Consider the following 10651-nt stretch of genomic DNA (forward strand, 5'->3'; position numbering starts at 1 on the left):
AAAAAGAACTTCATTCCCCATCTTGATATCAATCTTTAAAAAAAGTTCATCATAAATGACGAGTTATTCTGAATTTTATTTTTCATCTTGAGAGTGCTTTATATATGGATGATTTTGGCATATCTTTTATTTTCCATGTGATATTATATCATTATACACCTTAATCATCCATTATTAAACATGTTAATCTTGTTATTTTGTGCTTTTATAGGTTTATGAGTGGAAAATAATGTATATATAGGTATATTAATGGTAATTTTACAATTCATTAAAACCAGTATAGATCCATTTTAAGTACAAATCTAATATCAACTAAGACCTAACCAAGCCTAACCATGACAGACATTTCATCAAACATATCACAAACATGTAATCTACAGGTGTAACCAACATAATTAAACACAAGGATCTCGTACTTATCTGAGAATCGCTAAGAACAATTGTTCCCTCATGCCATTTCTTGCATTATCATCTATTAGGTCATAGATACATTATCCATTCATTTACAAGTAAAAACATGTTGAGAGCCATACATAGTTGTTGTCATAAAACATTCATATAACCAACATAGTAATAACATAAATACCATGATTATATCAGCGATAAAATTCACATGTAAATCAATACATTTACACATGTAAACCAACGGAATGAATGTATCATTAGTGAATGCAATAAACCAAATGGATATGGGACTACCACGTTCCACCCGACCATAGATTAGCTGAGCCAAGTCTCTCTTCAGCCAATCACCCTCGTGCCATATTCCAAGCATGAATGTGGGACTTGTAGAACACACCAAAAAGAACCAAACAAGCATGGATGCCAACAAATTTCTCCACCTACACCGTGAGGAATTTGAGTGCCTCCTAATCTCTCAGGCTTTACCGTAATCCACAGTTCGATCCAGGAATCACTATGTCCTACATCAATACACACTCTCTAAGCTTTATCGTACTTCCCATCCCGGGACTACTAGGCCCAACAGAGGGAAATCCACCTCTTGGCTTTATCGTATATCCTGCCATTCACCGAAAATATTCCTAGGCCCACCGAGGCACACAATCATGACTTTATCGCAACCCACAGTCTGGCTCAGGCATTACTAGGCCAGTGGCTTTACCGTGATCCACCATTCGATTCAGGGATGACTAGGCCATGTGTTTTCCTTTTCGAAGATCCAACCCACTCATCTTCGAATCCATCCTGTCATCCCACATCAACCGAAGTACGAGAAACCATCTCATCAAGGCTATCAGGAAATGACAAGGTTAGGTTGAAGAACACTGTCACACTAGGCAAAACCGATGCCATGATAGAAAAGAACCACATGCAATACCATGCATGCCAAATCTAGCAAGGAAAATACACATGAAAATCGATACCTGCAATTAATCCTGTTGTAGTTGCTTGATCTTACATTTCCCTACTTGATCTTTGCTTGCTCTTTCCTTCTTTTCCTTTCTTGCTCCAATGCCAAAATGCTCCAAGAAACTCTAAGTCTCCAAGAGTATGAGAGAGAGAGAGAGAGAGAGAGAGAGAGAGAGAGTATAAGAGAGCTCCAAAATTGAATTGGTCTAGCATGCCCACTGATCCTCATAAGCATTTTTATCAACGAGGCCTTTATTTTCTTCATTTTCCATTTAATTTCCTTTAATTTCATCCTCATGTGCAACCTGTGATTTTTCACCTTCCTTTTCTCCAATTTTCCATTATTTTCATAAACAAAATATCAATAAATGCCTCATGCCTTTCCAAAGTCTTAAATATTGCCTTTGCCAATTTCCTTAGCAATAAATAACCAAATGAACACCCATGTGAGGATGTCCTGCCCAACATTCAGCTTGGAATACGTGTCCCATCAACCGTGGTCTTATATATTTTTACATGGAATTTTCACCAGGGATGTTACAAGAAGTATGATTTGATAGATCATCTTTTCATACAACTTGAAGTTATTATAACACTGGCCAACTTTTTATGCATTATTAAAAATGGCACATAAAAACTAAAAAAAGGTGATTATGATTTTTTTTTGAAGATTTTGTCAAAAATATAAACAATGCAGAGTTTTAAAAATATTTGACTTGGTTTTTTCTTTTCATTTTTTACTATCTTGTAGTTAATTTGTAAAGAATTCTTGGTTGTATCATTGTTGATTTGTTTATAGTAATTTTATACTCACTTTATAACTTTTGACCTCGAGTAAGGTGCATGGTTTGGATGGTGAAAAGTTGGAATAACTCAACATGCTATTGTTGGGATTTAGATATTTCTTATTACTTTTTTGATTGGATATTATAGTCATACTTTGTTATGGAGTGGAAACAAGGCATCAAACTTATTGAAACTTTTAAAAGGATAAAACAAGTTTATGTATATCACATTTTGGTGGCCATTCCCATGTTGAAGTTGATCAATGAATTGAAAATGTGGCATATAAACTTACAATTTAATCTTTTCATTATTCCTTGTTCTCTTGAGTTCCTTTGGGTATTTGTTAAAAAAAAACTTTGAATAAATCTAATCATAAGTAATGGCTTCTTGTTCATGGTGCATTTTCTAAAATTCAACCATAAGGTTATTTTGAAAGAAGTTAAAGACATCAATGCAGTATGATTTAATTTGTTTTTTTCAGATAGAGATGCAAGCAAGTTTTTGTATTAGAATTATCTAAAAGAAGTTAAAGACATAGACGTAGTATTATTTAATTTGTTTTTTTCATATAGAGATGCAAGAAAGTTTTTGTATTAGAATTATCTAACCAGAATTTTTGTAGTTAAATAAACCCCCTTCCTCAAAAAATGACCAAAAAATAATTGAATGACTTGAGGGGGACACCCATTATGAGCTAACCCTCGCCACTGATAATATATAAAAAATAAATCCACTTGCACTAGTTTTTTTAGGTAGTTCACTCTACTAATCTAGTACTAGCTACATCCACGAACAACATCTACCCACTACTCCAAAGAATCAAAGTATATAATAACTTACTGAAATTCCAACCCAAATATATATATGTAAAATCGAAATTAGAGTTACAAAACTTAAATTAAAACACTTTTATCAATTTAAACCACCATACAAAAATAAGAATAATAAATAAATTTCTTGAAAACATTATTCAAGATAATTGATCTTTAAACCAAGCATAAAAGACATAATGCAATAAAATAAGTTGAAATTTATCTATAGCAATGAATACTATATAGACAATTGATCATCACCCATACAAATCATTTTTTGAGTTATCTACTAAAATGAAAATAAATGGCTTGCATTAAAATTTATGGCTAATATTAGTATTTGTACAACATTGTTCTATTATAAAATATTAGAGTAAATTGATTCACATCCAATGATGAATCCTAAACAAAATTTAGACATCAAATTCAAATTTCCAGATCGGCTTTTGGTCATAAAGACACATGTTCTCTCTTCTTTCTTTAGGCATCAACCCCTTTCTTCCTCTGGTCCTTGGTAAAGCACAATTGCCTAGGTTAACCATCTCTTCTAATGGCTAAAGATGTTCCTTTCTTCCTCCTAGTCTTAGTAATTGTTTGAGATTGAATGGGTCTCGAAACTACTCCTTGATGTTGATTCATTAATAACTAATTGAGCAGGCTGCAGTGAGGTAGACTCTAAGTTGTTTGATGTTGCAACGAGTAAGGGCCTTTTATACCCGTTTTGGGTATTCATGCATTCTCCTCTAACTAATGTCCAACTTAGTATATATAGATTATAGATAAGATGTTAAGCTTAGTCTATAGATTATAAGTAGGGAATGGAAGCTTTTGTCGAAATTGATTTTAATTAAAAATTTCACATAGATTTTTTAAGAAGCTCATAATTAATTTTGAAATCAATATGAACTATTGATATTATAAAACTATGAATCTTATATATAACAGTGGAAATTAAATTTTTATAATCTAATTAAATTTTTCATATAAATAAATTAAATTTTATAATCTTAATATTAAAATAAATACATCTATTAACATAACAATATTCTCACCATAAATTCAATTTTAATAATGAATAATTAATTTTTTATAATTTTTCACCCTAACAATGTTGCTTTCCTGCATTTTAATGATAGTGGTTACATTTTTATAATTTTTAATAAAAAATTGAAATTTAAACTTTATAATATATTAAAATACCATGAAGAAGAATGGAATGAGATATTATCCAAAGTCGTTACACTTTTATAATTTTTAATAAAAAATTTGAAATTTAAACTTTATAATATATTACGGTACCATGAAAAAGAATGAAATGAGATATTATCCCAACAATGTTATGATCATACATTTTAATCATGGTTCAATTTTTTCCATCATAAATAATGATTTGTTCGGAACATTATTTCCCATCAGAAAAGTGCTTCATATATTGATGCTTTTGGCATATCCTTTATTTTCGAAAGAGAAACCATGTCATCGTACATTTTAATTACCAATCGTTAATTTTTTTTGGTTCTGAGCTTTACTTGCTATATGAATAGTGCTTCATATATTGCTTTTTTTGGTATATGCTTTATTTTGGTATTATCATCATACATTTTAACCATAAATCATTAAAAGTTCATTATAGATGATGAGTTATTCTGAACTTTATTTCCCATCTTGATATCAATTGATGCAGGAGCATCCAGCTCCGAGGAGACAGAAGATCGCTGACTGACTCACGGTAAAACAGGAACACGACAAGACTCCAGGAGTGGATGGACAGGTCATCAAAATTGGTTGTTGTCTTTTGATAATTAATGTTTGTTTCTTTTTATTTCAGAACAATTTAAGTTGCTAGTTGTTAGCTTAGGAAACCAAAAACTGTTTAGTTAACTTTTGTTTAAAGAGGCAAGTGACAGTTACAGAATTCAGTTCAATAGACAGTTATATTTCATATAGTTTAAAAAGGAAAAGAACGAATGTAACAGGGACTTTTTGGTTCCCCTCATAACGAAAAGAATAAGGAATAGCAAGACAATACAAAACCCTCTGTAACAGAACTAATGCAATCTTGTCTGAGATAATCTATTGCTAATAATTTTCCCATATCGTGCACATAAGTGTTACTGTGTATTTACTGTATTTAAAAGTGAATTGAGACAGAAAGAATTTTTGACTGTAACTAGAAATTCAAGAACGTTACAGGCATTAAGTCAAGACCACAGTCCATATTGCCAGAACCAGTACGCAAGCGAGACAGAGTAAGGCGGTCACACATTAACAGCATATAAGTTGCAGAACATTACAAGAATAGAGAGCGTTACAGGCATCAAAGGAAACCCAGATTGCAGCCGTAATGCACAGAACCCGTATGCCAAACACGAGGAGTAACGCGGCCACATAAAATCCATATACAAGCTTACAAGGAAGAGGTATCAAACCAAACCACTCTGTTTCAATTAACTTAGTTAAAGTATTTCATAGTCATTGCACACAGAAAGATCGATAAACATTACAGCATCATGTGTTAAACCCCGGCATCGCCGTAAAGCACAAGTTCCAAACCCTTGTTGTGTTGAGACCATAGACTGACGCAAAAGAACAGAGCACAGAGACTGCAAACGCCGGCAAAGGGCACGGCCGAACCCTAAACAACCTAAACAAACTGAAATCTATAGCTACAGCCATATTGAACAATCTACAGACATACTGGAGCAGGAGTAAACCCTACCCGGTTGCAAAGGGTACCAGGGTTGAAAGGAATCGAAGACTGCATAACTCGAAACCCTCGTGAGCAAGTCTCCTGGTCAACCTGCACATAGAAACAACGTGAGGTTAGTCCAGATTTCAACCAGAACCATTATCAACATAAGAAAACGAAAGAGCAAACAAGGTGCGAGTGTGAAGGAGCTGTAAACTTACCCACAGGTCGACGGAGGCTGCTGAGACAGAACCCAGTTCCATAAACTGAAAATGCACAAAAACCTGTAAGTGTCGATAACAGGTAATAGAGCAAGGTAAATCATAGCACGAAAGTTTACCTCGAGGGCGGAAAGAGTTCGGAAGAGCGGCAGCTTTATGGTCGCGGATACCTGTACAGAACTGTAGCTCAGTAATTGAAAACGAAAAGACTCTTACAGAGAATCCATGAAAACGTAAGCAACTTACCATAAACCTCAGAACAGAACCACTGAAGACAGCAGCGAAGGCAGAGGGATAGCATTTCAACAGGAACTGTAACCATCGACAGAGTATAGGGTTCGTTGGACTGACAGAACAGTGAGCATCGCCACAGAAACGCAGAGAGGGCAACGGCAGAATGGTGGAGTGAAAAATGAGCCGAGGATAACCCTTTAGGGTTTAACATAGGCGGGAAGACCCCTTAACTGGACGAGCCGGTAGCTACACCCAACAACCGGTAGATACATGTCTTAATGAGCCTCGGATTGGGGGCCAGGTAAATCCACGGAAGATTTGTCCGCGCACAAGTGACCACCGGGGCCTGAAGTGAGTCCACGTCACTGTGTCCACGTCACCGAAGGGCTGGGCCATCAAAAGTGGTATCAGAGCTAGTTTCTTGAGTTAGAACCAATGGAACAGGTAGAAGGTGAAGGTGAAGGAAGAGGAAGAGGACGAGTAGTCCGGAGGGTAGCAGAAGAGGGACTCCGTGAGGAGGTCCGTGTCTTGCGAGAACGTTTAGAAGCAATAGAAGCTGGGGGAAGAAGAAACCCGGCAGATAACAGTGATGAAGATGAGGCAGAACCAGAGGAAGAATTAGAGGGGGTGACACCAGAATTCAGACTGTTGAAGTCGGTTTTGCTGTCAAGTCATAAGCCAAAACATGAGCTGTCAACTTATGACGGAAGTCTGTCCGCAGACGTGTTGTTGGATTGGCTAAGTGAAGTCAACAAATATTTCGAATTCGAGGAAACCAGTGAGGATAAACAGGTGAAGTTCGCCGCCACCAAACTGAAGGGACATGCGTCCTTGTGGTGGGACAGCATTCAGGCGGAGCGGAGGAGGCTCAATAAACAGCCTATAAAGAAATGGTCTAGGATGGAGGCCAAGTTGAAAGAGAAATTTTTACCGAAAGATTATCAGATTATGCTGTACAGGCAGGTACAGAACTTGAAGCAGAGGGGAATGACTGTAAAAGAATTTACAGAGGAGTTCTACAAGTTAAATTTGCGGGCAGGATATGTGGAAGACACCCCGGAGAAAACAGCCAGATTTGTGAATGGCTTAAGGGGGGAAATCTTGGATGAAATTGGTATCCTTTCACCCCGGACATTGGATGAAGCCTATCAGTTTGCGCTGAAGGCAGAAGAAAAAATTAACCGGAAGCAAAATGCCAGAAGAGGAGGTGGAACTGGCAGGGGGAAAGGTAAGATGTTTGGAAGAGGCCGAGGTACAGGTCCAAGTGAGGAAAGCAGCAGCTCTAAATCTGCTGGAGCAACAGAAAAAGACAATAGCACTAGAGGAGGACGACCACCTCAGCGGGGGCGAGGAAATGGTCGGGGCAGGGGAGCTGTCCAGTGCTATCGCTGCCACAAATGGGGGCACAAGTCTTATGAATGTCCTGAAGCTGAACCAGCAGGCGGAAGAGGAACTTATGTTGTTCAGCCAGAGGATGCTGAGACAACACCTCAGGAAGCAGAAAATGCACCAGAGACAGGTGAAGCTTTGGTGTTGAATAAAGTGCTGTTGAAACCAGCAAAGGAGGTTGCAGAACCAGATCAACGAAAAGCTTTGTTCCGCACTGTCTGCAAGTCGCGGGGCAAGTGCTGCAAACTGATCATTGATAGTGGGAGTACGGACAATCTTGTGGCTGTGGAGATGGTAGAAAAGCTGGGATTGAAGAAATTGAAGCACCCTACGCCCTACAAAGTGTCATGGCTGCAGAAAGGACATCAGCTGTTAGTCGACGAACAATGTGAGGTAGAATTTCAGATTGGTAAGTACAAGGATAAGATCCTTTGTGATGTCATGCCAATGGATGTCTGTCACCTACTGTTGGGACGACCTTGGCAGTTTGATAGAAGTGCAGTTCATGACGGGAAAACGAATTGCTATAAGTTTGTTAAAGATGGGATCAAGCACACGCTTGTACCCATCAAGGAGGAAAATACAGCAGAAGCCAGTGGAGTGAAGGCATTGCTGTTGGGCGGAAAGGAGTTTGTGAAACAGATTGAGGACAGCGAAATCAATTTTGCTGTCATAAGGAGACCAAAGGCAGTAGTATTACACACACAGCTATCAGACTTGCCTGAGGAAGTTCAGCAGTTGCTGCAAGAATTTGGGGACATTGTGGTGGATGACCTTCCCAATGAATTACCACCAAGGAGGGGTATTAGTCACTGTATTGACTTTATACCAGGGGCAAGCTTGCCAAATAAGGCTGCTTACCGTATGAGTCCCAAAGACCATGAGGAAATTAGGAAGCAAGTTCAGGAACTACTTGATAAAGGGTTGATTCGAGAAAGTATGAGCCCTTGTGCAGTACCGACCGTTTTGGCTCCAAAGAAGGGAGGAGAATGGCGAATGTGCACAGACTCCAGAGCCATAAACAAGATTACTGTCAGGTACAGGTTTCCCTTACCAAGGATGGACGATATGATGGATTGTTTGAGTGGGGCAGCCTATTTCTCAAAAATTGACCTGAAGAGTGGATATCACCAGATTCGAATACGAGAAGGCGACGAATGGAAGACAGCTTTCAAGACAAACGAAGGCTTATATGAGTGGCTGGTGATGCCATTTGGATTGAGCAACGCTCCCAGCACATTCATGCGCTTGATGAATGAGGTATTGAAGGAATTTAATGGGAAGTTCGTGATAGTTTACCTGGACGATATTTTGATTTTTAGCAGGACTAAAGAGGAGCATTTCAGGCATTTGCAGAGTGTGTTGAGGAAGCTGCAGCAAAACAAGCTGCTGATTAATCTGAAAAAGTGTACCTTTTTTCAGCGAGAACTAGTGTATTTGGGGTTTGTTATTGCAGAAAATGAATTAAAAATGGATCCGGAAAAGGTGGCAGCTATAGTTAGCTGGCCTTCTCCGAAGAGTTTATTTGAAGTCCGGAGTTTCCATGGGCTAGCCAGTTTTTACAGGAAATTTATCAGAAATTTCAGCGAGATTTGCGCACCTATGTTGGACACGATCAAGAAGGTAAATCAGCCTTTTCACTGGACTGAAGCGGCAGAAAGTAGTTTTCAAACTTTGAAAAAGAGGATTACTGAAAGACCAATATTGAGACTGCCAGATTTCAACAAACTTTTTCAAGTTCGTTGTGATGCCAGTGGGACAGCCATTGGGGCAGTCCTTAGTCAGGAGGACAGACCAGTCGCTTTCTTCAGTGAAAAGCTAAACGAGAGTAGGCAGAAATACTCAACCTACGACAAAGAATTTTACGCAATCATACAAGCTTTGAAGCATTGGCGGCATTATCTACTGGGAAATGAGTTTGTTTTATTTACAGATAATTCTGCCTTGCAGTACATTATGCAACAGCATAAATTGAACCACAAACATGCAGCTTGGGTGGAGTATCTGCAGAATTTTACATTCGTACTAAAGCACATTAGTGGCCAAGCGAATAAGGTGGCAGATGCACTGAGCAGAAGAACGTTGCTTCTGCAGGAAAGCACAATGCAAGTCTTGGGTTTTGAGCATTTGAAGGAGTTGTATCAAACTGATACCGAATTTGGGGAGGCATATGAAGCTTGCCAAAACCCTCTGTTAAGGAATAACAGCATGTGGCTAGACTATAATCTACAAGAAGGACTGCTATTTAAAGGAGGACAACTGTGTATACCCAACTGTTCTATGCGGGAAAATATTATACAAGAAAAGCACAGTGGAGGACTGGCTGGACACTTTGGTATAGACAAAACAATTGCTCAGGTACGACATTTCTATTTTTGGCCGAAATTGCAGCGAGATGTGCAGAGGTACGTGAGTAAATGCAGAGTTTGTCAGCTAGCAAAGGGTCATAGTCAAAACACTGGTCTTTATTTGCCATTGCCGATCCCGAGTCGACCATGGGATTCAGTGAGCATGGACTTCGTTTTGGGTTTGCCAAAGACACAGCGGGGCTTCGATTCAGTCATGGTTGTGGTTGACCGATTTTAAAAAATGGCACATTTTGTACCTTGCAGGAAAACCAGCGACGCCACTTATATAGCCCACCTATTCTTTACTGAAATCGTTCGGTTGCATGGACTCCCGAAATCCATCATTTCTGATCGGGATGTAAAGTTTACTGGTCACTTTTGGAGAACTCTGTGGAAAAAGTTGAATACTCAATTGCAGTTCAGTTCCGCTTATCATCCGCAGACTGATGGTCAAACGGAAGTAGTAAACAGAAGCCTAGGGAACTTACTTCGAAGTTTGACAGGAGAAAATTCCCGGACATGGGACCGTGTACTTGCTCAAGCAGAGTTCGCGTACAACGATTCACCTAACCGCAGCACCGGTTACAGTCCGTTCCAGATTTTGTACGGCATGCATCCGCGAGGAGTGCATGAATTACGGGATTTGGGGAAACTCGAGAAACGGAGCGCTGATGGGGAAGAATTCGCTCAAGCGATGAGCAATTTGCACGAACAGGTCAAGCTGAAGTTGCAGGACAGCAGTCAGAAGTATAAACAACGAGCTGACACAAAGCGTCGGGAAGTTCAGTTTAACGTTGGGGA

General features: G+C 38.7%; 1 protein-coding gene across 1 annotated transcript; it reads left to right on the forward strand.

Moving 5' to 3' along the window:
- The first annotated feature begins 6548 nt into the window (after positions 1-6548).
- On the forward strand, positions 6549-10088 carry LOC149182816 (uncharacterized). Its single transcript, XM_089414692.1, has 4 exons — positions 6549-7955; positions 8076-8425; positions 8828-8944; positions 9257-10088. The coding sequence occupies exons 1-4, from the start codon at positions 6549-6551 to the stop codon at positions 10086-10088; spliced, it is 2706 nt and encodes a 901-aa protein (XP_089270818.1).
- The last annotated feature ends 563 nt before the right edge of the window (positions 10089-10651 follow it).

Source organism: Pinus tabuliformis, chromosome 3_2 (genome assembly GCF_031772625.1).
Source record: "Pinus tabuliformis cultivar Carrire ecotype Pingquan chromosome 3_2, CPIR1, whole genome shotgun sequence".
Classification (NCBI taxonomy): Eukaryota; Viridiplantae; Streptophyta; class Pinopsida; order Pinales; family Pinaceae; genus Pinus; species Pinus tabuliformis.

Bases quoted from the DNA above. Each gene is read 5' to 3' on its own strand.
- LOC149182816 (XM_089414692.1), top strand. From the start codon at position 6,549: ATGGAACAGGTAGAAGGTGAAGGTGAAGGAAGAGGAAGAGGACGAGTA. The intron at 8,426-8,827 runs GTTGATTCGAGA...GATTTTTAGCAG, and splicing joins CAGGAACTACTTGATAAAGG to GACTAAAGAGGAGCATTTCA. The intron at 8,945-9,256 runs GTTTGTTATTGC...TTGTGATGCCAG, and splicing joins CGAGAACTAGTGTATTTGGG to TGGGACAGCCATTGGGGCAG.